The following is a 27,425-nucleotide window of genomic DNA, read 5'->3' on the forward strand; positions in this document are numbered from 1 at the left end:
ATTTATCTATTTTCTGTACTGCCCCCGACCCCAACATAACCGAACAGTGACACTACAGCGAACAGCTAGGGGTGCGGAAAAGCTGAGTCCCAAGAGTCGCTTCGCCCTTCTAAAATTAGCCCGGTAATGTGGGTCTGAACTCCAGCTGCTCCTGCTCGGTCCGGCACATGACGCTCCAGGGAGTCCGTACCGACGTTCAGTCACTTGAAACATGCAGGTGAATATACGTATTTATTAGTAATTACTGCAAAAGTAGACTAAACCGCTTTTGGGAATTTCAAGTAATTAATCCGAAGACTTTAAAATGTGTTTTAGAAGCGATCTATTTTTATTTAATGGTATAATTTGTAAGTTAATGCACATGATAGGCCTAACCATTGCATAGTCAGACTTGCAGAAAAAGATTACGGTCGATTATTTCCATGTTAGTCCAAAGTAGGCATACCCGTAAATCATAACAGTTGTATATTCATTACGCACAAAATAAGCTTATGAATAGTTAACTTGATCTAATCCGTTCGAATAGATATTTTAGTATTAATGATCAGTTTCGTATTACCATTTGTGGATCTGCAAAAGTCTTCCAAAAAGGCCGCGCTATCCCATAATAAGATATTCTTGACCTCGTGTATTCATTGCCAGATTTCCATGCACCTGCTGAGGATCGTTTCGGTCCTTGTCGCTTCTGAGCTCTTTCACCTTGTCTGCGGCGGAATATCCGCGGAGGAGACTTTGAGTGAATCTGATGCAGACTTCTGTCAGTGAGTATCCATTCGCAGAGAGGGAAAGCGTTACTATGCCAAGTGCTTTAATGGGTTGTCAAATAAAGACAAGGATTTTCCCATTCAATGCTATTGCGAGAAGTTACAAAAAAAATTATAATAAAATCTGGTGTGGGAATGATGACGCATTGGAATCACGATTTGGCGCAGAATCCCGGTCAACCCACCCAGAGTTACTACACACTTCAAACCACACAAGTGAGTAGGAATTCTACAAAGCTGAAGTGCTTTACTGAGTCAACGGCGGGTAATTAAAAAGAACAAACCATGTTCAGTGCTGTACATGTTTTCTTTAGTTCCATTTCTTTGAAGTACATCTTAAAATCAGCTTAAGCTGTCTGTATTGGGTTATTAGCCGATATGTATTACGCCTGGCAGTGAAGGAAACGCCGCGCCAAAGTAAGGAGAAACGAGGCGATAAGGGGGAGGATTTAGTTCCGATCCCTGACGGGAGGTTTCTGTGGCTCCACAGCGGAGGATTATCCCTGATGTACCCGGGTTTGGCAGTCGACCGCTGCCTCGTCGTCCCCCGAGAGCGGAGCCTTCGGGAGAGACTGAGTAGCAAGTGGGGAGCCCCGCAGGTGCGGTGGGAGCATGCAGAGAAGGTACGAGGAGCTTGTACGCATGCGCGCAGATGCCACGGCTCCGGGAGGACTTTTTATTAAATATGCGGCGCGTTTGGCCCAAGTAGGTGCTGGAGTTATGAGTTAACCGTACACTTATATTTCAAGTAAATAGCACATTATCGACCAAGGGTGGCGAATGACTTTAATGCCAGTTCCATAGTGATCTAACTTATTTGCTGAAAATTAAGTCGCATTCATGCAGAGAATTTTAAATGCCTGGAAGTTTGTATTCATTATCAGAAAAGTATCCAGCGTGGAGGCGTTTGTACCTAGACATCAGAATATCTATGGATACATATGAAAACTTATAGCATTTGCTTTCATTATATATGTTCGTATACTTCTCATCGTAAAGAGTACGATTTGAATGCAGAAACATACATATGCTTTGGTATGCATACACCTTGGTCATTCCCCAAAAAGTTATGCCTTCCTAAATTAAACTAAAGTGGCGTCGAGGCCTCCGAACTACCGTATAGTCAGTTTTTGTGCGAGTTTTAGACAGAGGTGGCAATTTCAGGTCCAGAAAGTAAAAATCCAGACCAGTTGAGCATAAAGAGTCACAGTCACGGAGTACTCTACTGGTTGGTTGAAAGTAAATCATGGTCTGGATTTTTGCTTTCTGGACCTGAAATTGCCACCTCTGGTTTTAGAGAAGGAGTCTACTTATTGGCATTCATTTGTAAGGAGAACAATTTTGTAATCATTTTAGCTTCTTGCTTGCAACTCAAAAAATAAATGTGTGTGTTAGTGAGTAGTATACACTTGAATTACAATCAAGAAATGGATGGATTAATCACCAGCCATCGACCCATATCTGTATAATTGTGAGAGGACTGGTTTACCGTTCCTTACTATGAGGAAACACTCCCTTTGGCCGCGTCCGTGCTGTTGTACAAATATTCTACCACAAGGTGGAGCACTAGTACCATTTTTGTCTGGATTTTCGGCCCCAAACTTGTACGCATGCTGAGTGCATTGATTAACATTCTTTGTTCCTATATTAATTGCATTAATTAATTTTACTTTTCAAAAATTATGCGCCTGTTTTCAGTAACCTAATCTTTATTTTCCATTTGGTTTGATTTACTTAGGCCTGTATTAGTTTCAGATGCTACGCAAATTTTGTGTAATTGATAAACTCCTTAGATTCTGAAATGCTTAATACTTCTTGTGTGCATTTGTACTTGTGAGTCTGTTCTATGAAAAATGAATCCTTTTCAGTTTGTTGCACCCTGAAATTCGTTGTCAAATGAGACTGTTAATATACTGTATATGCATATTATATTTGATGTGTTTTTAATATACAGCTTGCATGCATTTCCGCTGCTGAAAGCTCGAACGAACAGTGAATGGATATGGATCCGTGTCAGTTATTACAGTTTCAGAGAGATCCTTTGCAGTGTCTCTGGGTGGTCGCTGTGGTAAACCTAAGAATAAAATCATTCATTATTGTTTTTAATCTCAGAAAACCGGTATCTGTAAATTGAAAACTGAAACTGAAGGAGACTTCAATTTGAGTCCGTTTTTATAAATTCCGTAGCTAAGCAGTCTCGTTTGAACATGATATATCGTCTCTGTGTCTCCCAAACCCCAACTGATGTATGGTCGTATTATCCGTAACAGTGTCTTACATGATTCTCTTTTATTGCTGGAGTTGGTGTCAGACAGCAAAACAGATTGCACGTGAGGTCAAATCAATACGAACTTTATTTACTGCCCTTTGAAACGCGCTACCTTTGTCCCCTTCGATGATTGTGAAAACATGTTGCGTTAAAGCTGGTTTCTCTCTTTTTCTGTCCCATTGCTTCTTCCGGGGAGTTTTTAAATTCGTCGGTCCCTGTCACTTCAATCGTGCCAAAATCACAGACCGCACTCGCTGCGAAAACGCGGCCTCTAACCGTCACACCCACCCACTGTGACACCCACCTCATTACCCCTTGGAAGCACGCTGGGTAATTGTAATGGGCCGTACTGGGCAGCGGTCCAGCTAGAACTGTCTCTAAATGGGCTTTTATTACCGCAAACAAAAGCAAAGGGCCACAGTAACAACAGATTTTCTTGTCTAAGCCTAGAAATAATGATTCACCACATTAGTTAAAGCTGTTTGAAATGTGAAGCTCTGTCTGTTATCGCGGCGCATTCCGACATCATTATTATCGGTCCATCATGACAGAGGATTTAGCCTCTTCATAATGCGTCCTCCAGCACCGAAGACCCATCAGCGTGCGCGGGCATCTCCGCACGCCTAAACGAGCTCGGGAAGCGGCGTGGAGGCCGGCACGCTACCGCCGCTGCCGTGACGACCTTAGATAAGCTCTCAGACAGGATGCCGACCGATGGCCGCCGTCTGACGGACCGCCATAAGCCTTCATTAATGTCTTTCGGATGTCGCCCTCTGGCTGGGCCGCGTTGGGCCGTGAAGAAGATGATCAGAGGCGACTCTCGTTGATGAGATGAATGGGCGTGGTGTTGCATTACCCAGAGTACGATTAGACAGCCTGCTTGCACTCCTGTCCCACAGCGATATCCGCAGTGATTAGCCAGTGGGTTCGTATGCGAACAAAGCAGCTAGAAAAAACAATTCTCACAAAATAGATGGCAGCCAGTACAAATGTGGGGTTTAAGCATTTAATTTTTGAACCTTATACAAACATTACCTCTTGTTTGACCTGACAGTATGGGCAATGTAATTTCTTAGCCCCCACAAATAAATGTGTATTTCTTGGCTTAAGTCATGACTCAACACTTAAGCCAATACTCACCCACCCTACACATTCATCTCTAAGTACACCCCTGCCTGACAGTAAGGGTATCCTGAGTACTATATTCTCCTTATGTCTGTATTTGCTGTATGTCACCATCTGTCACTTAATGCTGCCCCTCATTGCTACACCATTGGCCAGGTACGACCCCCCCCCCAACATAGGCGACCGCCTAGGGCACCATTTGATTAGGGGGCACAAAAGAGCTACTGGGGGAAGAAAAAAAATCTGAAGAAATACCTGGTTGCATTCTATGACATTACAGTTATTTAAACAAGTATTAGAATAATCTTTCTTAGGGTGGCGGAACACTGGGGGCCGACCCTGTCAGCGGGGAAGACAAGGTCACCTGACATAGTCCTGATAAACCCCCCCAGACTGGCACTTTCGGTTCCCCTAAATAATCTATTGATGATTAAAGGTACCTGTTAAATTGTTTTAAAAGAGCAGACTTTTGCTGAATACATTCTAAATACGGAGGTCAACACTGCTTTTTGTAAAGGACAGGGGGCTTAAAGGACTGTGGTCAACAGGTGGCTCTAAGCTCTCAGTTCTGGCTCGTTAAACATTGTATTGCAAACGAATCGGATCTGTGTTCACCAGAATCATGCCCCCCACAAATTAGTTATGCCACCTGTATCTGCATGGCAAAAATCTACTTATTAGAAGTGAAGTAATTCAGTATCTATTTGTATCTTCATTCACTTCCTGCATCGACTATTCAGTTTTGGCTGAAACTCTTGTTGCAGATGTGCTTTCTGTCTCTCGTTTGTCTGTTTTTACATTTCGACCCCTTCAGATACCCCAAGCCTGTTTATACCTAGTGTCCACAAAGACGCGTAGCTCACAGTGGTGTTTAGTGACAGACACTCTTCTTTCTTGGATGCAGGTCACGTGACCCTAACAGCTCTTCCACAGGGAGAGGAGTGCATAAAGTGCGGAAAAAAAATGCACAGTGCACTTGGGCGTAAGGCAACCCCAGCCGGTCAAGAGCAGGCGGAAAGGCCCGGATAACCTGCTTCCGCGATGAGTGCAGAATGGTAGAAGGAATGGGAAAGTGGGGGCTTGACAATGGCCTTTCTTTGAAATGGGTTTCTTGACTCGTGGCTGAGGTGCCTGTCGCCCGGGGTGGTGGAAGCCATTGCATCTTAAGTCTTCGGTTCCCCTGTCGGTACTCTGTGCGTGGGTGTGTGGGCAGGAGCGCCGCTAGAGATTTTGGGACCCATGAAAGCCTATTGGGCCCCCAACCCAGACCAATTGAAATATTATGTTCAAAAATTTTTAGGGTCCCTGTCATTCAGGGGCCCTAGGAATCAACCAAGCGTTCGCCCCTTTTTGGCACCCCTGTGTGTGTGTGTGTGTGTGTGTGTGTGTGTGTGTGTGCGTGTGCATGCCTGTGTGTGTCTGTGACAGTGTGTGTGTGTGTCTGTGATAGTGTGTGTGTGTGTGTGTGTGTGTGTGTGTGTGTGTGTGTGTGTGTGTGTGTGTGTGTGCGCAGTGGTCGCCAGCCTTCGCCTCAGAGAGCTGCACACCGTAAGTTTTGAGTAGCACCTCTCATTAAATATTTCTGGATGATTAGCCATTGATAGCTGTCAGCCAAAGCGTCCGTTCTGTAAGAGCGAGAGTCACGCTGTAATGAAAAGTGCTTGTGTGGCGGTGGCCCGATCAAACATGGCTCTACCTCTGTGCCCCTTCCAGGCGTCGCTCCTTTTCCGTCGGGTGAAGCGAATCAGGAGTTCAGTCGCGAATAACCCACAAGGGTCCTTAATCCGCCGGAGATGCGAAGAGCAGCGGCGGCGTGTAAAATCAGCGAGATGGGTGCTCTCCGGTGTCCCGGCTGGGCACCACGACTGTGAAGTGTAGCCCTCGCATGCAGATTTATGTGAAGTGTGAAATATGCAGATATGTGAGGAGAAAAGAGCAGGATCTACCTCAAGGTCCAGATTAATAGCTGGAAATTATCTGATGATTGGCACACCTTTTGACAGCCGGGAAAAAGGCTCGCGTGAGAGCGCTTCTGTTTTGACGCCGTTCTCCGCGGCGACGGGTGGAAGAAGATTTATGGACGACATGAAGAAACGGCGTGAAGTCCTTGCACTAGCGTGTTTGTGACGGGCCTCGAGCCCACTCCATCCAACCTGCCTCCATAACCGCTTACCCAATGTACGGTCCTGGTGGGTCTGGATCCCGTCCCAGGAAGCGCGAGGCGGGAGGTGGGGGGACGCCCTGCCCGCTCCAGCTGCGAGCCCCCCGCCGCGCGTAAACGCGGCCCAAGTTGCCTTCCATGTTTTCCTGCTCGCAGTTGTAGCTGAGGAGTCAGCAGAGCAACGTGCTTCACTGCAAGGGTGGTCAGCTGATCGATCGGGCCCACTGCAGCACTGGCAGAGTTTATCTCATAATCACAGTGTGTCGGCGAATTAAATGTCCACATGGGCGTGTCAGATGCTTCTCTTGTCTTTGTTAAAAATAAAATATTGGGCAAAAGAAATGTAAGCTGGTGCTGGCAAAGGCACGGTCATAAAAAAATACAAATTTTCTTCCCTGATTAAACTGTAGAGCTTCCTAAATTATGCTGAAAATGCTCTGCTATTTCTCACATACTTGTTGGGAGAAAAGCTCATAATTATTTACTGGAAGCGAAATAATCCTGCCGTTCTCTGTTGGCTGTGTCCATCTGGGGGCTCCCTTCTTGTTTTTAATGTGTTATAGTTTTATGGATTAAATATTCGCATATCGGTTCGCAGTTACCCCCGATTTAAAAGGAATCCACATCTGAGCCCGAACCATGCATCTTGAGTTTAGTTTCTCTGGTTATCATGACACATATTTACCAAGATCACAGGGAAAACTGCACATCCGCAAATACAGTAATTGCATTATTAGTCGTGATTTTGCTGATGATGACTCTGCTGACTTGGGCTGAAGATGGGGGCTGCTGGAGAATAAGGAATGAAACTAATGACTGGAAGATGCTGTCGGGGAGGGAGCTGGGCTTTGCTTTTAGTACCAGGCCATGTGTGCAGAGCAGCGAGAGCATGAAAAAGATGTAGATGAATCCTACACACACATTCATTCTGGTCAGATTTCACCGAGCTCTTAATTAGCCTGTCTGTTGCGTTAATCTCACACCGAAGAGCCAATGGTGTCACGTGACGTGTGTGGCTCTGGGGGTTGGGATTCATTGTCCCGCATCGGAAGGTTATCAGTTCAAATCCTACGGTTGACTGAGTGATTTTACCATTGGGCCTTTGAGCAAAGCCCTTAACCCCAGTCTCTCCAGGGATTTGCTGACCCTGCCTCCTGAACTGCATATTGCTTTGGATCAAAGCATTTGCTAAATAAATAAATGTCTGTTAATTGCTTTTATTTCCCCCCCGATCACCATAATTGTTTTGTACTTTCAGTGGCCAGTTTATAAGGTACACCTGCTCGTTTTCGCAAACAACCTGCTCCTCTGAATGGCCAGTCATGTGGCTGCCGCACGCCGACGAGGTCAAGAGTTTCAGTTACTATTTAACTGAGCATTAGAGCAGCTAAGACACGCGGTCGAAGCGATTTTAAACATGGTGTGATTGTTGGTGCCAGACATGGTGGTTCCAGCATCTCAGAAACAGCCTCCCTCCTGGGATTTTCACGCACTACAGTGTCTAGAGTTTACAGAGAATGGTGTGACTCTTTAAAGCTAACAGGAAGGCCGAAAGTGCAAAAATAACAGCTCGGTACCACAATGGTGTGCAGAATGGCTTCTCTGAACACACAATTCCACTACCCTTGGTGCAGTTTTGGAGCCCACCTAATAAAGTGGTCACTGAGATTATGTGATACTGCACGTTTATGAATAGAAATCTTCGGTCAGGAGCCTAAGCCAGTTGCAGTCGATTTTCAGTAAATGTCTGTGGAGGAAGATGGTGCTGGGTGCCTGGGGGGCAGGACAGAGGGAGAGGGCCGTCACTCAGGGGGGGTCCCATGCGGCACAGCTTGTCCCAACCCCCATCCACCCATGCGGTCTAGCTTCTGGCCACAGGGTTTCATTATAGAGAGACTTAATCAGCTTGGAGGGGGTGCTGAAATTTGGGAAGCTTCGGTTTTTCTTTTTTTGCCTGTCTCTCAGAAGCAGCCCGTTCCCGCCCTCGTCTAACGGTGGCTGTCCGTTATCCTTACCGTTATAGCTGTGGCTCGCTCCGTATTCGCTTAGTCGGGAAGGCAGCGCGGGGGCCCGCGTGCCATCGACGCTGAGACGTCCCGCTGGCAGGGGGCGCTCACGAGCCTCCTGCTAACGTGGAGCTGCTGGAATGTGATGCCCAGGGACATGGAGGAGGTGAGGGCCTCAGCCGTGCCTGTGAATAAAAGCCGCCCGATCGCTCGCAGGCTTCACATCGCTAACTGCTGCTAATGGCTCTGCCCCCCCCCCTTTCTCCCTCTCTCTCTCTCTCTCTTTCTCACTCTGTGTGTGAATGATTTTGTATGCTTTGCTAAATAGATAGGTATGGGGGCGGTGAGAGAGGATTTAAAGTCAGCCCCCCCCACCCCCCGGTTATTTTATTTTTTTTCTTTCTCTCGATGCGCCTGAATGTTCTATTCTGCGAGCTGCCGATGACGACAGGAGCGCACTGAGCCTGGCAGTGCCCACTGCAGGCTGCCGTCTCCGGGCTGCCCACTCTTCCCCGGGCCTGGCACGGCGCGGCGCGGCGCGGGTGGGGTTCCGCCAAAGAGCACCCCGTCATTCCCCGGGAAGCCCACACATCCACCCAGGGAGGATTCCTCAGAGGTCCTCCTGCGGGGGTTCGCCGGAGGGAGAAGCCGCCCGCGGAGCCTGTGCTCGTCCCCTTGCCGCCGCGTCCGCGGGCCACCGCCATAGGTGTCCGCTCTGCACGTGTGCACTGCAGGCGCTCCGCCGCACACAGGCGAGTGACACGGAGAGTGCAGCGGCAAATCTGGCACTTTTATTGGCCTATCAACGGCGCGTGGCATTAAACTACACCTTGGTTCCTGTTCCTTGCCTCCCCCCTGGGCTTGTGTTCCCGCTCGATGCAGTGGCACTGCCATTAAACTGACCCACTTAACGTCCCCCCCCCCCCCCCCCCGCCCCCCCCCAAGAAACATACGCTGGGCTCTGGGCGCTGAGAGACTTATCGGCACTGTTACGCGAAGCCTCTCGGGCTGAATGGCGGGAGGCTCTAAGCCGCGTAATCCGCGGCTCCACAAAGCGGAGCTGTTTCTACATGTTCCACGGGCCCCTGGGGGCCGCCGATGGGAGCCCAGGTGCCAGGGGCAATTGTAGGGTTTTTAAGCTGGGAGGGGGGGCATAAGAGGGAGCATAATTCATGCAGTGGGGCCAACCATAGTATTAACCAATGAGATGCTTTGAATTGGTGAGCGGCAAGGGATGTGTCCTTCGAGGGCCAATCAGCTTTCAGCTGGGGCCACTGCTCCTGTGGCCCCGCCCCTGTATGTGGCCCTTCCAGGTGTTAAGGACCGAGGTGGGGGAGCCGGCCCCCCAAGGTCTGTCTACAGAACGTGCCCCCTGCCAGGCCGCTGTGGCCCACTGCACCTGCAGCCCAGCGTTTGCGTTTCTCTCTTCATTATCCCTCCATTTCTTCTCCTCTTCTCCCTTTTCTCTCCTTTCTCTCTGTAGGAGTGGGAAGAGCTCAGGCGGCATGAAGCTCCACCAGCTGTGGGAGAGTAAAATATGATTTAAATTACCGTGAAAATGTGTTTTACCATCAATAGGGGGATTAGGGCGAGATCCCGGCAAATGGCCGGCCGTTGTGAGCGGCTTGGGCGCCGCTCGTAGGCAGGGTAGCGCGATGGATGCCTGGCACTTGGCTGAAGCAGCACCGACAAATCCCACCGGTTCCACTCACGCCCCCCTGCCTCTTAAGGGGATTCCTCACGCCCTAGATGGGAAGTCTTTCAAAGAGAGTGATACTTTTCCTCTTGTAAAGACCCCCCCCCCACCCCAGCTGCCACTCTGTCCATCAATACACACACACACACACTGTCACAGACACACACACACACACACACAGAAACACACACACACCTGTATTCATATCTCTGTGGGGATCATCCATTCATTTTTATAGGACAAACCATAATCCCAACAATGACCCTTAACCCCTAACCCAGCCCTAACCTTGACCATAAGTGACCAAACAAAATACAAGACTTTTGCCATTTTTAGTTTTTTGATTGTAGTCACAATTTTTCTAAAATTGAATTTCCCCTTGTGAGGACCGAAAAAAATGGTCCCCACGATGTGAAAATAGCACGACTTTATCAAATTGTGGGGACATTTGCTCCCCACAATGTAAAGTACACCTGGACCACACACCCACACACACACGTGTTCCTTTGTCTGTGACATGACTCCTGCGAGTGTGTGCAGCGTGGAGGGATGGAGGAGATATAGAAGTAATATATGGTGCGGGATTAAAATGGAGTCCTCGTATATTTAATAAGCACCAGATTTGCAAGGTACAGAGCTCATTAAAACGGGAGAGTGAAACAGCAGCTCGTCTAAGAGGAGCAGGCCGAGGCAAGATTCATAATGCCGGCCGTGCCCCGGCATAAGATAAACACAGAGAAATTAAATTCTATTTATACAAAGCATAGAAACCGCAGCAGGGGGCTCATGCACGGGGAGTGGGGGGCTCACGTGGGGAGCCGCGTGCTTAAAGAGGGGGTCTGGCTAGCCGGGGTGGGTAGTAGCCCCCCCCTTGCTGTTTAAGGTCCCATCTGAGAAGGGCCCATCACTACCCACATCAAGGTCCGGGGGGGGGGGGGGGGTGCTTTGGCCTTCCGCTCCCCGCCCCCGGGCGTCACCACGGGACGCGTCGGAGGAGTTCCTGGACGGATCTGGCTTGGGCAAAAATGCTTCTCCTGGTCACGGTTCGGCTCTAACCGCTGCATCCATTCCTTTAAATATAACTGCAGGGGGCGCTCTGAGACACTCTGCGCTCACTCTCGGTCGTGTCCTTGTCCTATCCCTGGATGAAGAGGGCGGACAAGGAAGGGTGGGGTGACAGGGAGCTTTGGCATGAAAGGTGGGCGCTTGTCTGAAAGGACAAAGCAAATCAATTTACTGTCGTAATCTCATTGCCGGTTTCCACTGTCACCCTTCCCACCCGGCTCCAGAAACTCCAGACCCCGTCAGAAATAGAACCACACACGCCATTTATAGAAGTAAAAGGTTCTGCGGAAAATAACCAGGAGAGTACAGTAGCAGGCGCTGTGTTTTTGTTTTTTGTGTTGCTCGTGTGTGTAAAAGCACCACTGAGTGTAGCTGCGAGAGCTTATTGATGAAAAACGTCAAGGCACCTTTTCAGTTTGCACCTACGTTTGTTCATTTCAATGCACAGCTGAATTAAATTGCAGGAATATTTAAATCCCCTTAAGATGCAATCTGCATTTCCTTACACAGCTACCCAGACACGCCAAACCTGCTTTGGTTACACCAGACGTTGGTTCCTGGATCCGTTCCATCGAGGCAGAATCTCACTGATTGGGAAATCAAAAGCCTCGTTAAAACCGCTGAATTCAAGTGCTTGGTAGTAAGAGTGAGTCGTTCCTGGCTGTTTTAACGGCGATTGTTTATATTGGGATATGCTGCGCGATCTCATGGAGAGTTTTTGCATAAAAATGCCATGCTTAGAATTGCGTAACAACGCATTTAGTGCTCCAGTCGCATTCTGAGAAACACTGGGCCAGATTTCGCACTTTCTTTTGCCGCATTGTAAAATTTGCACCTGTTTTTATCCCTCTCTGAGTAAATGTAACATTGACTGTGGGTTTAGCTATATGCGAGGTTGGAGAAAGGGTCAGATTTTATAAATTCATATTTAAAGGAAAACCACTTGTAAATGAATGACATTGTATCATCTATACACCCATATATCTGCTTGTTCTGGTCAGGATCACAGGCCTTGAAAAGCACTGGAGAATAATTTGTTTGGTAGAAATCTCAGAAGGAACGTATCAGATGGCGTTCAGGGTGTCGTCATCCTGTATATTGTAAATGGCCGTGGTCGTGAACCAAGCAGTGATGTCAGATGCTGTCCCTGGTGCCGGTCGCTCCCAGGGAATGACACCACTTACACGGCGAACATGCATGTAGCGGTTCACAGTCATGAGCGACGCATGTAAGCTGGTTGCAGTCACACATTAGCATGCGACAGCATCGTTACGCGCAGCCTGTGTCAGTGGTGCCACTGAGTGGCGCTGTGTGTGGTATCGTAAGCACTTAATGGTTTGTGACTTGGTGGCCAAACTTCGATAAAGTCGAAAAATACGAGCAGCCGATCCGTGGCTCAGTGCCGCGTGTGTTTTTAATCCAAAGTCCCCGTGAGCTGCCTTACTTCCGTAAGCTCGTCACTCATCCTGGCGAAATGCCGCCATCTCCTCTCCCAGTCTGCGCGTACGTGCCGTGCACCTGATAAATCGCTAGCCTCCGTTGGCGGGCTGACGGACGCGTCCGGGCCGCACGCATTAGCGGGGCGCATTTGACAGAAGCGGGAAGCGACAGGCGGGGTAATTCGGGAGCGGCGGAGGGCAGATACGCGATTGTGACCCGTGTCGGCGTGAAGCCTTTGTTGTCCTAAGGGTTCGGTGTTAAAAATAATAAGGAGGGTGGGATGGTCTTACAGCCAAGGAGCTTAGAAGCGAAATCTCAAATAAGCTTGATTTTCCTCAGCCAATCGCGTTGGATTTTTCGGGGGGTTTGTTGTTGATCATTTCAACTGACTCACATAACCTACCCCCCCCCCCGAAATAAAAACACTAGAGGTTTATGTGGCTTTACAAAAAATGTATCTAGACATTTATCCAGTTTAATCTCCTTAACATATTAAAGTGATTTGCATTACCCTGCAGTGACTGGCGCTCTACTGAGCTCCTCCCCCACAAGGCAAGGGCATGCGGGGGAACGTGGACACTTGTGTTTTTCCCCGGAAAGGAGCCTGATCCGCAGAGCCGGAATGGAGGCCGGAGGACAGGGCAGCTCGGCGTTCCCCTCCGGAGACGTTGGAATGCTCAGCGACGCCGTGGACAGCGAAACGGGAGAGGCGGGGTGGCGGGAGAGGAACGGTACAGCAAGGGGGGGCCACGTCAGAGCGTTGGGGCCGGGTGCGCTGTCGCTGTGAGACATACTTAACCTTTCCTAAGGAGACAGGCCAGAGCCCCTCCTCGTATCCGTGGCGACAGCCGCCACGTGCCCCCGTCTCCCCCCCATCCAGGCCAAAATGTCAACGTCAAAACCGTTAATGGATCCCTGGTGCAAGGCCCGATGTGTCAGCCCTCTCCCCCCCCCCGATTAGCTAGGATGCCGGGGGTGTGGGGTCATACCCCGATTGGCGTCCTGTGACATCCTGTCACCTTGTCGTGTGATCTAGCGATGATCCCCCTGTGTCCGTCTCCATTTCACTCTCAGCTGTTTACATCCACTTACATCTTACTTTTATCTGTGTATTTCTCCTGTTTCCTTCTTAGGGAATAATCTGACCACTAACATCTGTGTTCTTCTTTCTCTTTCCCTTTACGATTGTCTTCCTTCAAGTGTTCCATGGTCTAGCTGTTTGAAGATGCGACTAAATAAAGATGCAGTCGGTCAGTAGCTGGCGAAGCTTGTTTTTACGTTGAGAGTGTCTCACCTCAACGCTCGTGACAAATTATCGGTAATATTCAATGCCGGGGGGGACTTGGCCTTTCCTGCATACTGAATCAGACTGATCTGGGTAGCGCCAGGACAGCAGGACCCAGGGACACCTGCCATCTTGCCCTCTGGGAAATAAAAGTATTTTGAGCCAAAAAACAATGCAGTATTTCATTTACCTGAATTAAATCTTGATTTACTTTAATTGTTGTGTTCTATCCTTCCTAGAAATCTACCCGCCCTTAGTGTTTTATGTTATTTGGTTAAAAATGGAATAAAATTCAAAATTAATCATATATACTTGCATGCTTAATCAAATTAGGTTGTTTTGGTTCTCGGTGCTGTTATTCCTGAATCCCGGTCGCCGTCAGTCAGTCCGTCTCACGGCCAGCGGGTCCGTCGTCAGGACAGCGCTTTTCTGACTTTTTAAATATGGAGAGAGAGCGTCGAATCCCTGCCAGCATGGCTGGGCTCCTACACTTCACTTCAAACAAACTCCCTCACCAGCTGGCCCTCGCTTTTCACAACAGAAATTAAAAAAAAAAAAAGCTGAAGGATGTGAGAATACCTAAGCATTTAGCTTAACCACACATCTCGTGCCAGAAGAAGCTCACAGTTTTATTTCATTTTTTTTTTTCCTTTCCTAAATCCTGCAAAATGGCGCTCGGGGTTCTTCCTAGAGAAAAAAATAAAGAAGAAAGTTGTGATTGAGGGAGAGGAAGAAAGGGGGTTTGTGTGTGCAGGAATGTGGATTTCTTCCTGCCGTAAAATCCTAATTGTGCCTCGGAGGCCTGGTACCATGTCGGGTGCCGTGGTCTGCTCCACTTCGCTCGACGCGATTTGCTGCTCCCTCTGCCTGTTGAGGAAACGCGGTTCAGCTGTAACCCTTTCGGAGCATGAACCGGCCTCGTCGTGGCAGGGCGGGGAAGAATGGGTGGCCGCATTATAGCCTTAGGTGGGTGGAATTGGGCTGGGGGGGGGGTCTGTCAGTTCTGCATGTGCAGGTGCCGCGGGAGGCTGCCTTCCTCATGGACATGGTCTACAGGCACGGCAGGGAGCCGGGAAGTGAGTACGGAACGGCGCTCGGATGCTGAGATCCCCACAATATGGACATGACAGGTGTGTCAGTCTCGAGATCTTAATTCACAACTCGTGCCTTAGAGTGGCCATAAGCTTGGCGGAGCGTGTGGGGGGGGGGGGGGCGGGGGTTTTCAGGAAACACATTAGCATCCATCACGGTCCCGAGGGAGAGTGCAGGTAGCGCTGCCGCGCCCGCCCCCCCCCCGGAGCTGCACGGGTGGCACCGGAAGGCTGGCGACTGGCTTTGTGGCCCATTCCTGTGAACATGACTAATCCTCACCGCATTTACCGCGCTGGCTCACGTCCGCCGCAGCACTAATGTTTGTTGTAGGTGTTTGCGGTGTGCCCGCCTCATGCGCTGCATTATTTTGACGCCCTGTATTTCATTAATGACTGGCACCTTCTGGTTATTACGGGCTGCTCCATTGGTCGGCAGACAGAGCACTTCCTGGGTTGGGGCTGGGGGATCCTGCTCTGAAGGCCGTCCACATACCCTGCTGCCTGCTTCATGAACCCTCCGGTGGTGCAGACAGGATATGGGGTAAAAGGAAGATGCCTGTATTCATTTCAGGAAGCGTTTCCTCGCGGTTTGTACGCCTGAGGTCGTTTGTTACCGTTGTTGGTAACAAAGACTATGTTTGCTGCACACTATATTATGGTCTGTGCCCATCTCCTGTGGATCAACAAACATTGTTGCTAACAACACAAACATCAATTCAATTCAATGCAATTCAATTCAATTCAATTCAATTCAAAGAACTTTATTTGTCCCCGAGGGGCAATTTAAAAGGCATAGAGGAGCAGCGCAGACACATAACAGTTGTAACATTTGACACAACAGATGACACACAATAACAGACATACTTTTTTTTTAGCAGAGAACAAGCAGTGATCAACAAGGGGTGAGATAGTGACTTTCACAAGGTGCCACTGTATTGAGATTACATATCTGTATATGTGTCTACATTCTGTGTATTGCACCATGAACTATGAACAATAATAAATTACTTTAAATACAGAGGCAATACGGTGCATAATGTTGAAAGTGAAAAAAATGAGAAATGAGAGAGACTCAGATCTGAGGAGGTCTGGATTGGAGGGGGAGGTGGGAATGTGAGAGGTGATAATGGTGAGAGGATCATGGGTTCGAATCCCGAGGAATTGGGATTATCAATTGTAAATTGTAGCCCTTTTACTGTGAGTTGTTTTGGATAAAAGCATCAGATAAATGAATAAAATGGTAGATGAATGATTAAAGTAAATGGTGGATTTCCGACAAAACTGGGAGCTGCTGCTGTGGGCGGTTAATGAATACTGTCAGGGCATCCACATGTTGTGGGTTTTCTGAAGGAGGGAGGAGCCTTATCTGGGGTCTAGTGGATGGGAGAGGATCCCCCCACCCAGGGTCTGTGTGTAGCTTTTATCTTCACGCGGTGAAGGACTGTGATGGCCTCCTACCTGTGCTCCTCAGCCAGCAGGAGGTGTACTGTTTCCATGTCAGCAAAGCCGGCTTCAGGCGAGGTCCTCCTCCCTGAGCTCCTCAGCCAGCAGGAGGTGTACTGTTTCCATGTCAGCAAAGCCGGCTTCAGGCGAGGTCCTCCTCCCTGAGCTCCTCAGCCAGCAGGAGGTGTACTGTTTCCATGTCAGCAAAGCCGGCTTCAGGCGAGGTCCTCCTCCCTGAGCTCCTCAGCCAGCAGGAGGTGTACTGTTTCCATGTCAGCAAAGCCGGCTTCAGGCGAGGTCCTCCTCCCTGAGCTCCTCAGCCAGCAGGAGGTGTACTGTTTCCATGTCAGCAAAGCCGGCTTCAGGCGAGGTCCTCCTCCCTGAGCTCCTCAGCCAGCAGGAGGTGTACTGTTTCCATGTCAGCAAAGCCGGCTTCAGGCGAGGTCCTCCTCCCTGAGCTCCTCAGCCAGCAGGAGGTGTACTGTTTCCATGTCAGCAAAGCCGGCTTCAGGCGAGGTCCTCCTCCCTGAGCTCCTCAGCCAGCAGGAGGTGTACTGTTTCCATGTCAGCAAAGCCGGCTTCAGGCGAGGTCCTCCTCCCTGAGCTCCTCAGCCAGCAGGAGGTGTACTGTTTCCATGTCAGCAAAGCCGGCTTCAGGCGAGGTCCTCCTCCCTGAGCTCCTCAGCCAGCAGGAGGTGCGCTGTTTCCCCGTCCGCAAGGCCGACTTCAGGCTCCGCCCCCTGCTTGTTTTTCATCTTTGTAAATTTTACATTTGACTCAGAGGGCACACAGAATGCCATCAGCTGCTCCTCCAGTCATTTCTACGTCCCGTTCATCTCCATGGTGCTTTCAGAAGCCATTTATTATGATTTTTGATTTTAGCCATGTTGTTAGTATTACTGTACCGACCCCCAGACCTCCACAGTCCCATGTGATGTTGCGACTCTCATGCCAGCATCTCTCTTCCGGATCATAATGTCCAGATTTGGGGGCAGTGATCCAAGAATTCCAGTATTATTTCTCACTATAGATCATGTCAGATCTTTTTGTGGGTTGTAGTCTGCAATCCAAAACAAATGACACAGCAAACTAATGAAATGGCATGAAAGTAGTCAGATCACGTATGAGGAACCCCCCCCCCCCACCACCACCCTGTTAAAATAACACAGATAATGGGATTCATAAAGGCAGAGTATTCAGGCAGTCAGGCCTGGTTTTGTCCAGTGAGTGTCCACTTACTGGGAGATTGTCACCATTGTACATGCCTATCAGTCTGTAATCCATATTCCTGAATCATTCATAAAGCCAAATTTACAGCTTCATTGTATGGCTGAGGACCTTTCAGGACACAAGTTTTCTCTGTCTTTGTCGCTCCTGAAGTGGGCAGGGGTGTCTTAATGGTTAGGGAAGTGCACTTGTAATTGAAAGATTGCTGGTTCGAATCCCCAACCAGCAAGGCACCACAAAGGTACCCTGAGCAAGGTACCGCCCCCAAGCACTGCTCCCCGGGCGCTGAATTAGCTGCCCCCTGCTATGTCACATATGGGTTAAAGGCAGAGAACACATTGTGCTGTTGTGTGCTGTGGTGTGTGAACGATAATCACTGATCACCTACAGTAATTCTAAATTATAATTATATTATTTATCTGCAGGCTTCTTTAGTCTTGGAGTGGATATGAATACTCAGCAAAAAAAACACGGACATGTGTGAAGTTTTCAAAACATACTTCTGGGCTCCTTGTGAGCTCTGGAGCGGCTCTCCGCAGGCAGGTTGCTGTGTGAAACGGCAGTCACGTCCCTCCTGGCAAACAGCGAGCCATTTTGGTGGCAGTGAGAAGCTCCCACTGGCAGTCAGGGGCGCCGGTGCAAGTGTCACGGTTTGGAGAAGCTTTGCTGTCACGGGACCCGGAGCACTTGTCATCTTTGAAGGATCCGTGAATTCTGCTCAGTACCAGGAAATTCGATGTCAGACTGAAACAGTTTAGCAAGTCTAAATCGGAAAGGCTGAAGAACACGAGAGTTAGTCCTAGACTGACGTGTGCAGTCCATACCAGAAGCCGTGGAGATTGTGGTGGGATCTGTAGCGAGCAGCTGACAGTAACGGGACCCCTAATGGGAGGGGGGGGGGTCATCGTTCTCCAGGGGGCCGTGCACTGGTGGGAGGGGGCTACCCGTACCTAACATACATGCCCATACATAAGGGGTCTCTTTCTGCTCAGATTGCATGTTTACTATTATTATTATTATTATTCATAATAATAACAATAATATAAAAAATTGTTGTTGAAACTCGCTTATCGTTATGTCATTATTTGAAAGATGTTCTTGCGTACGTAGGTGCATGGATGGCAAACTGTGACAGAATTCCTTTCAAGCACATGAAAAAAGTCAGCCTACTTTGCCGGTTTTTAAACAAGTAGTCTGTAACGACTGCAACGGTCCTCTTTTGGCCTGGGGTTGCAATTTCCACGGCTGCACCAAAACAGTCGCTGTTCGCAGCTCCGAAGCTGTTTGGTGTGTTTTGTCATTTAAATGGACCTTTGAAATGGCTGGGTGCTTTTTTTTTTGTTTCTGAAAGAGGATACTGTGGCGGGGGAGGTGGGGGGGGGGGATATCACGGATTTTATTGGGATGCAAGGAGGCAGAGTACACAGAATGAATTCTTGGATTTGGTGAAGGTGTCAAATTCGCTGAAGTAACTATACTTAACAGACGCTATTTAAAAAAAAAGAGAGAGCCAAAGGGCAGAATTCGCACGCTGCACGCACGGTGTTGAGCGTGCGTTAAGCCGCATCCTTAGCGTAAATGCATGTAGGTAAACTGTTAAAGACAATGTGCCGATCCAGCCCCCTCCCCCTCATTATCACAAACAAAAAGGGGTTGCCATAGAAACCATATAGTTGCCTGAAGTCAAACTAAAATCCTATTTCCAATATGTGTTTATATTTAGAATATTGTTCTCGAAGGGTTGACGATCAGATGGCGTTGGGAGACCTTGTTTAATTGTCTTCAGGCGGTTACGGCTTTGAGATGTAATCTTTGCCGATATCGTGCGACTTTTGGAGGGGAGGGAAGAACAGCTTGTCGCTTTTGAATGCTTGTGTCTTTCCAGGACGGCCGGTGCAGTGGGCTTGGCACTGGCCCTGCGCTGGTTTTCGGAGAGGATTTGTGGTTCCCTCATTAGTAGAAGGTGTGGGGATGAGCAGCCCGGTGACAGCGCTTGTGCCTGTGGTCCGACCCGACAACCTCTGACGATGTTTCAAGCGATACGGATGGGAGCTGGTGTAGCAGCCCGCCGAGCAGCATGAAGTGCACAGGCCTGTTTCTGTCGAGCACTTTAACACTGAATGCTGGGCACAGTGGGTCAAAATTACAGCTCTTAATGGTAACACTGTGTGTGTGTGTTCATTAGTTTCTCTCCCTGTATGTTAGATTGTTTTCCTGTATTCTGTGCATGTGTCCATGAGTTTGCATGTGTCAGACTGCGTGCTCACTGTGTGTCTGTGAGTCTGTCTCTATGCTCACTGTGTGTATGTGAGTCTGTCTTTGTTCTCTCTGTGTGTCTGTGAGTCTGTCTCTGTGCTCACTGTGTGTCTGACTCTGTGGTTGCTGTGTGTCTGCCTCTGCTCATGTCAGATTGCCTGTGCTTGCTGTGTGTCTGTGTTCATGGTTTGTCTGTGAGTCTGTCTCTGTGCTCGCTGTGTGTCTGTGAGTCTGTCTCTGCTCATGTCAGACTGTGTCAGTGTCTGTGAGTTTTTCTGAGTGTATCAATGTGTGCTGATTGGGTCAGTGGGTCTGTCCCTGCTTACTGTGTGTCTGTGAGTCTGTCTCTGTGCTCGCTGTGTGTCTGTGAGTCTGTCTCTGCTCATGTCAGACTGTGCCAGTGTCTGTGAGTTTTTCTGAGTGTATCAATGTGTGCTGATTGGGTCAGTGGGTCTGTCCCTGCTTACTGTGTGTCTGTGAGTCTGTCTCTGTGCTCGCTGTGTGTCTCTGAGTCTGTCTCTGCTCATGTGAGACTGTGCCAGTGTCTGTGAGTTTTTCTGAGTCTATCAATGTGTGCTGATTGGGTCAGTGGGTCTGTCCCTGCTCACTGTGTGTCTGTGAGTCTGTCTCTGCACGTGTCAGACTGTTTTTGCTCTCGGTCTGTCTGCGAGTCTATCCCTGTGCCCGCCCTGTACACTCCCGCTCCTGTGACACCTGCCTCTCTGTCTGCACACGCACGCCCCCCGCAGTCTGAGTGCGTGTGCGCCGCCTTTGTGCATCTGCGCCGCCGCTCCCGCACTTTGAGTAGGTGTGTATGTGTAAAAGGCAGCGCTAGAAAGTGTGGAGAGCCACAGCTAACAAGATCGCATCCAGGGTGACTAACAAGCTTAACATGAGCGCGGCCGCATTCGCCAGCACGCCACGCCGAGGGAGAGTCCTCGGCGGCTCAAATAGCGCTGGAGCCTCGCTCTGGGCCGCCGCTGAACACACACTCACTACATTTCACCGAAGCTTGTGGCGGTTAACCCCTGTGGGACACACTCTGCGGGTCTTGATAATATTCAGTCTAGCAGGGATGCGTGAGAATTTACGGCTGTCTTTTCCACATGCTTAGCATGGGTGGTGTCACCAGTGGGCGAATCCATCAAGGGCCCCTGGTTCTGAGACAGCGAGGCTACTTTGTGAGTTAAGTAGGTGACGAACGATGACTGCAGATTGCTGTCAGCAGAGGCAAATCTCTGTCACTCATGTCACTTTGTCAAGCCCTTGGCTCAAGGGCAGGAATCGCGAATGGAAGCAGCTTCGCTGACTCCTGGTGTACCTGTGACTTGTCGGGGTGTCACACAGGCACTGTCTGTCTGTGGTACGGCAAGGGCAGCACAGTACGGAAAGATCCGGGCTCTGCGGATAAACCTTGGAGTTCACGCAGGAATGAAGTGTCGCTGTTCAGTATGTGACATTCTTTGGTTCGTTCCCGTGATCCTGGGAGCCACCTGTGTTGTTTAGTTTTTATCCCTGGTCCGAGTGTCACATGGCGCTCTGTCTTCGGGGGCGGAGCTATTTATTGTTTTAATGTTCAGGATGCGTGTGCGTGTTCTGGTGTGAGTCACTCGCCTTGGGCTCCGGGGATCCGGATGCTGAGCCATCAGTTTGCCACCCCCCCCCCCACCCCCCCACACCCCCCGTTACCTGATCAGCTGTCAGCTGCAGGAGTTTGGGGATTTTTCAGGCGGGAAGGAATCACACTTGTGAAGCAGGTATTGAACCATGTGGCATGGCTCTGATTCCGAAGTCCAGTGGATCATGCGGAGTTCCTTTCATCTGCATTTTCTGTAACCCTGGCATTACTGGATGTATATCTCTGCTGCAGTAATAAAGTAATTCTGAAACCTCAAATGGTTTGGGGCTTAAGTCAGGTTTCTCAGTGCTAATGAGTCGGATGGCCAACATTCCCCAAAAGTGAGAGAAGCTCAGGTATATCAGGTACAGAGCATGTGCAGAAAAATGCTCCCTGGGCAGTTGCGTGGAGCGGATTGTGACTTATCTGATTAGGGGCTATTTTTGAGTCCTAGAGAGGCGTGTCACACTCTTCAGTCTTGATGACATTGCGGTCAAGTCACCATTGGGCGATTCGCTGTCAAAATGGATTCCTGCACCCAATTGCACTTAGAGTGATTACGGTGCTGCCCTTTGTGCCTGGCAGTGACGGGGGGGCGGCTGAGGTGAGATCAAGTCTGTGTGGTATTATTAATGATAGTAATACAGCCCCCCTCCATCACCTCCACCTCAACCATCTCCTCTGGTGACCTCAATGTCAGTGTCAGTCAACGGTAGCAATGGGGACATTGTGGGCAATGTGGTCATCATATATCCCCCCACCCATTCCCAACCTCTCACCTTGCTGTGTCGCAGGCAGGATTCAATTACCAGTGCCTGGTCGACCCTCGACCCCGCCCCCTCCTAGACAGAGGGCTCATCTTCGGCCCCTCGTGTGGACAGAGCGGGCAGGTCAGGTTAGCTCCTTCCCCCAGACATCTGGCCCCGATCTCCCAACAGGGGAGGTTGCCACAAAAGGAGCTTATGAGGCTCGTGAGATGCGTTAGGCCGTGGCACCACACGCGACAGGATAGGTTCCTTAAAGGATCGCAGGAGGAAAAGAGGAGAGAAGAGTTCCATCTTCAGGAATTCCTGATCACCAAATAATTAACCCAATGAGAAATTGCCGTATCTCTGGGATCAGAATGCTTTTTCCTTTAGCAATCCAGACGGAGTGATCTCCCTCGTTAGGCAATCGATCGGCCATCCCTGCTCTAAGCCCCGCTCGATAGCCGATAAGCCGCCCTCGTCTCTTAATCGCGGCACAGATACGGTTAATTTCTGCGTGAGCTACAGTGTTTTCACCGGCGAAGGTCATCGCCACGCAGCTTTGGGTGCACAGCCCGGCCATTTAATGAAACGCCTGTGGGCTCCCTAACGGCCCTGTCCACAGGAGGAAGAGCCCCAGGGGTGGAGGGAGAATTAAAAGTCAGCCGCGTGCTCGCTATTGGGTCAGGGATAAGCTGTGAACTTGTAAACTCGCCGAGGGCCCCCACCCCACCAGTTGCGAGGCAACACGGCACCAGGCCCAGGAAGTGCCAGAGGGCGCGGCAATCAGATGCCCCTTCGATTTCCAGGCCGTGTTGGGTTCATCGCGAGGTACCGGCAGAAGCCAGCCTCATCGCAGATGCTCTCTGTCCACCTTTGTTCTATGCAGACGTCTCAACTTTGCATGGTTAAGGAATCCGTCCAATATGCTACCGTCCATCTTCCAGCCCCTTTTACTAGCCAAAATCGGTGGTTGGCGAAGCCTGTCCTAGGTATCATATTGAGTGCGTGAGACTGGGGAAGACCCTGGTATTTTTTGGATTTTCTCCTTCAGGTCAAAGGAGAGTAGTTTGGTAAAGTGTTCCCAACATTGTGTGATTGTGGGTACGTGCACTGTGACAGACGGGCATCCCATCCAGGGTGTCCCCTGCCTGGCACCCTGGGCTGCCTGGCATAGGCTCTATCTATCCTCCAGATGGATGGATGGATGGATCTGTATTTGCGTATGTGTAATTCTGTCAGGTAAATAGCTGTAAAATAACAGAACCTCCACATCACATTCCAAGTTTGGCAGCAGGGGAAGGCGGTATTTTTACATCTCTCCAGGTTGTCACCTGATTGCTTCTGAGGTGCATCTTTCGCTCGCTCGGTCGCTCGGTTGAATTTGCCCCAGCTCTCACCCGATTTCTTATTATAATTTTTTTAATATATCTTCATGACTACATCACCCTTTTGTGAATCAGCCCTTCGGATGTGTGTGTGCCCCTCACATGTCATCATGAGGAGACATAATGAGCCCTCCCCAAATTACTGAGCGTGGGCTCTGCGTATCCCCAAGCGGTGTCGCTCGCTTCTTGACCTAACAAATTGAGCGGTCTATTGTGGTACGGGGCCCGTCTGCCGCAGCGCAGCGCTCCGGTACCGGTCCGCTCCCCTGGACAGCTGGCTACGCAGGGATATCCCTGACCATTAGAGCTCATTAGAGCCTGCAGGCCACCGCGGGGCCGTCGATCCTGCCTGCCTGCCCGCCACTTGCTGACGGCATCCGCTTCACTCCCGGGCTGAGTGATGGGCCAAGCTGGCGCTCCAGCTCCAGACCGAGATAACGAGGCCACCGCGACACTATGGCTCCCATTGACGTGGGCCGTGGCCCCCGCCGTCCGGCCACGACGTCGCCTCCAAGCGCTGCACGCATGGAAACGTGCTAAATTGGGCCTCCAACCTGGAAAGGAGGTGTCAGGATCTGCTGGCCGCTGTCGGGGGGCCGCCGTCGATGTGCCGCGCTTGCAGGAATGACCCCGAGCGTGCAGCTTCGCAGGACATCCCATGGGGGTCGACGGGGCGGTTTATAAATCTGTCCCTTGTGACTCATGTGTCCAGCGGCCACTAAGTATCTCACGTCCGCTGTTTATTTTGGAGTTTTAACCTCGAGCCCAAATGAGAGTTGCAGGTCCATTCTTGGTTGAGCCCTTTCGCCCCATCTGCTAGGCGCTCGGAGCTCGGTGTGTGGCAGTGTTGGCTGCAGGCGAGGGCTGACCGCGAGGTGAGGCTGGAGACATTCCATGCGGGCGGGCTGTCCGCAGGCTTAGTTTGGGCTGTGCCGGTTTTTCTCCTGATCCCAAACCCTGCCTTCCTGTGCTCTTCAAACCGCGCTTGCCGTTCCGATCTCCAGAGTATGTCCCCCAGGACAGCCCCTCTCTCCCAGTGCTCATCATCCTCGGCCCTAGCCCTAAGCGTCCCCCCCACCCCCCACACTCCCTGCCCCCTCTGCCTCCAATACGCCGAGGAGCAGCCGTGGCTTAAGTACCCAGGCTCCCTGCAGGGCCCACCACACTATACTGGGGCCAAGCTGGAATTCCCCACAGGGCACCGGGCTCCTAGCTCTGCCCAGCCAGAGAAGGGTGATCCCAAGAGGCTCCAGTCTTGGTGTCTCCACCTCCAGGCTGGGCCCCAGGCATGTTTAATAGCCCCCATCTAAGCAGCGTGATCCTGGGCTGATGTCCCCCCCCCTCCCCCAACTCGACCCCCATCCTGGACGATTCATTAGGCTGCCATGGTGGCTGGAGGAGCTATTGTCGAGGGAGGAATAGGTAGCGCTCCCCTGGCACCTCCTGAAGGAGCTGGACCGTGTCACATGGGCAGGACTCGCAGCGTAACGCAGCCCTACGACTCTGAGCCCGACGAAACGCGACGGACGTTTGCTTGATAAAACATGCAGTCGTAAAGAATGACTCTCGTCTTAACTAAGAGTGATATTGCTCATGATTTGCTGTTTTGCCCTCTGTCGCTAGGGAGAGGTGCTGCATGTGTAGTGACATTAGTTAGTTACTGTCCGTAGCTAGCAAGTGTGAGCAGGGAGCGTGAGAATGAAGTAGCTTATTGCCGATGCCCACTCCTCCTTACCAGAGTGAGTACCAGACTGGACGTAGCGCTACTCAGGACAGTGTGATCCAGCCTTGATGCGCCGGGGGGGGGGGGCGCTTATAGTCTGCGGCTAGTCTCTTTCCATGGACACTCCCATTCTAACCTCTTTTTAATCAATGTGACTGGGGGGGTCTCCATCAAAGAGGTGGGTCAGCTACGTTTGAAGTTATGGATTGGCGTGGTCGTTTGTAATCCTCACAAACTGGTTAGGTAGCAGCTGTGTATGTGTGTGTGTGTGTGTGTGTGTGTGTGTGTGAGAGAGAGAGAGAGAAATAGAGAGACAAACCACAGCCCAGAAACTTCACACATGGAGCAGGCTGGATTGGATCCGAGTATATCGGGTGGCAATTCCGTTTCAAAGCCTCACATAATAATTTATCCATTCTGCACTGGTAATGAGCCTGTCTGCTATCAACTAGCTTAGGCATTTAGCATTTAGCCTGTGTTCTATAGCCCTAGGCTCCAGGCACTGATGAGGAGCATTTTACTTCTGATTCTGAGGGTATGCAGTTTATCCATCCCGTACAGCGTTTCAGCGGCTAGTGTGGATTCATTGTACAACCATTTGGCATCCCCTCTCATTCGACCCCAGAAGACGTTCATCCAGAGCCATTATCGCGGTGTCACCAGATTGTCGCGGGGAATCCGACTTAGAGACGCATTTTCTCAACGTCATGGCTGTACCAAAAGACGAGGCTCTGTCTGAGGCTTTGTGCCAACGGCACGGGCTGTGCTCCGACATGCTTTCCTAAGGATGAGATCCGTTTCCTAGGGCTTGCTGCTATCGTGGCTGCCATTTTACTGAAGGTCTTTTAAATCTACTTTAGAGGACTGGAATCCGTTACCGGATCTATCATTTAAACTAATGTGAAATGAGAATTAGCTCGCAATCGGCGCTTGCCCCATAACCGGTGCATAATTGTTAAGATAGTAGACCCTGTTAAGTGAACGATGAGGATGGCCGAGGGCAGCCTCTGAATTTTGGTTCCTTGAAAACATGTTTATAATGGGCTCTGCCTATCTCCTGGACGTTGACGAAATGAACAGCTCTGACGAGAGACAGGAATACAATTATGACAGATATCAATATGCGTCCACCGTCTCCGCGGAGCCGGTTTCCCTTGCATATCCGTCTGCAATTAATGTGCACCCTGACAGATGGAAGTAAAAAGGGTGCCTAGTAACAAAGAGCGAGAGAGAGGGGGGAGAGCGAGAGAGAGCCATGCCACAATGTGTGAAGCGATGGCATCAGGAGGGGGGGCCTCTCCCCTCTTCTCCATTTGTGGGGTGCCAGCTGGGCCAGGCAGCTCCTTGCAGGTACCGTCTCTGCCTCATGCGCACTTGCATGCTCGCTCACACCTACCCCAACAATGGCACGCACGGGATCGTTTTTTTTTTCCTTTCCTCTTTTTGCCCCCTCCCCTTCTTTGTCTCGAGTTTTGGCAGGTTTCGCTTAAGCAGGCCGATAATGTTCTCAAATGTAGGAGCGGGGCTGCAGATGGCTGGGCCCAACTTTTAGCTTCATCCGGAAATGTCCTTCTGCGGAACGTTCACTGATGTCGCAACTGGAGGGAAAATGGCCTTGGGCGCATGTAGGGGGTCATTTCGACGTGGCACGTGAGATGCGAAAAGTAATCAGAGCCATGAGAACCGCTAAAAAGGAAGTAGCGTCGTATCATGTGGGTGCTTGGATGATTTAGGGACGCCAGTCCCGTGTGCGAGCCCAGCTCCCCATCGCAGAGGCTGCCCTTGGGGCTCCGGCACGCTGTAAACGCGGAAGCCCGCCTCTGTTCCCGACGAGGCCTAAGCGTAGATGATGGAACTCGAGCAGACAGGTTGACGTCTGGCGTGTAAGCTGCCCGGGGGGGGTCAGTGAGGGACAGCCCCCTCCCCACCCCTCGCTCTGACAGGCGGGTGGGCAGATGCAGTTGTCGTTTGCGTGTTTTGATTGTTACTCGGAGGCTCCGGGGGGGAGCTTTTGGTATGATCCAATTATTAGGCTTATTGCGGCACTTCAGGTAGGCTGAGTCTTCCGCCAAGGAAATGAATATCGCAGCAGAAACGGGATCCATGCCGCCCCTATTTACCC

At 50.3% G+C, this 27,425-nt stretch overlaps 1 protein-coding gene across 3 annotated transcripts in view; it reads left to right on the top strand.

Annotated features, from left to right (window-relative positions):
- Window positions 1-114: 114 nt before the first annotated feature.
- LOC111838970 (phosphatidylethanolamine-binding protein 4) overlaps window positions 115-27,425 on the top strand; it is a 75,549-nt gene continuing 48,238 nt past the window's right edge. For all 3 annotated transcript variants that reach the window (XR_011984662.1, XR_002837004.2, XM_023802474.2), the window contains exons 1-3: window positions 115-217; window positions 643-761; window positions 1,255-1,387. Coding sequence is in view for 1 of the 3 variants with exons in the window: in XM_023802474.2 (XP_023658242.1) it covers window positions 212-217; window positions 643-761; window positions 1,255-1,387 (258 nt within the window). In the remaining 2 variants the exon portion in view is untranslated. The remainder of the gene's footprint in view (window positions 218-642; window positions 762-1,254; window positions 1,388-27,425) is intronic.

Source organism: Paramormyrops kingsleyae, chromosome 2 (assembly GCF_048594095.1).
Source record: "Paramormyrops kingsleyae isolate MSU_618 chromosome 2, PKINGS_0.4, whole genome shotgun sequence".
In the NCBI taxonomy this organism is placed as follows: Eukaryota; Metazoa; Chordata; class Actinopteri; order Osteoglossiformes; family Mormyridae; genus Paramormyrops; species Paramormyrops kingsleyae.